The sequence below is a fragment of the Alligator sinensis genome, unplaced genomic scaffold, assembly GCF_000455745.1.
Source record: "Alligator sinensis unplaced genomic scaffold, ASM45574v1 scaffold329_1, whole genome shotgun sequence".
Classification (NCBI taxonomy): Eukaryota; Metazoa; Chordata; order Crocodylia; family Alligatoridae; genus Alligator; species Alligator sinensis.
Window position 1 is genome coordinate 993,962 of NW_005842550.1, and position 869 is coordinate 994,830.

General features: G+C 45.7%; 1 protein-coding gene across 1 annotated transcript in view; it reads right to left on the bottom strand.

The window, feature by feature from the left end:
• Window position 1: 1 nt before the first annotated feature.
• The window catches only part of LOC106722684, a gene marked incomplete at its 3' end in the record, with an annotated part of 9,777 nt that continues 8,909 nt past the window's right edge, over window positions 2-869 (bottom strand). Inside the window, exon 3 of the mRNA XM_014523945.2 lies at window positions 2-682. Coding sequence (XP_014379431.2) covers window positions 2-682 — 681 coding nt within the window. The remainder of the gene's footprint in view (window positions 683-869) is intronic.

Sequence of the window (869 nt, forward strand, 5' to 3'; positions counted from 1 at the left end):
GTGTCACAGGCTGGTATAGGTCTGGGAGGAGAGGTAACAGATTACTTACTTCGGGCAGCAAGTCTGTCTGAGGTCTTTTAGCTGCTCTCTTTGCCATGACGTCAGCAAATCGATTACCTTTTGTGGAGGGGTCGTTCCCTTTCTGATGTGCCTTACAATGCATTACCGCTACCTCCTTCAGTTCCCAGACTGCCTTGAGGAGAGCTTTTATTTGCTTGCTATGATTAATGCTTGCTCCTTTAGCATCAAGTAAACCCCGCTCTTTCCACAGCGCTCTGTGAGCATGTAAAACAAGGAAAACATATTTAGAATCAGTATAAATATTGACAGTTTTGTTGGCCGCCAATTGCAAAGCCTGAGTCATAGCGATGAGTTCAGCCTTTTGAGCTGAAACAGATGGGTTTAAAGGTCCTGCTTCTATCACATTCTGTGTAGTCAAGATAGCGTATCCGGATTTTCGAATTCCATTCTCCATACTCGAGCTGCCATCCGTGTAGAATTCCAGTTCAGCATTTTCAAGAGGTTTGTCTCTCAGGTTTGGTCTTGAGGAGTAAACAGCTTCCAATGTTTGCAGGCAATCATGTACAAGATCTGGTGTGTCAGCCATAGGTGGCAACAATGTTGCTGGATTTACAGTGCGAGAAATGGCCAATTTAATTTCAGGCTTATCTAGGAGGATGGCCTGATATCAAGCCATTCGTCCCGGGGTTAACCAGTTCCCTCCTTTCAGATCCAGGACTGTAAGCACTGCGTGAAGCACATATAGAGTCATTTTGTGGCCTAGGGTTAACTTTTCAGCTTCTTGTATTAGCAGACAGGTGGCAGCAACAGCCCGGAGACAAGCAGGCCATCCGGATGACACAAAGTCT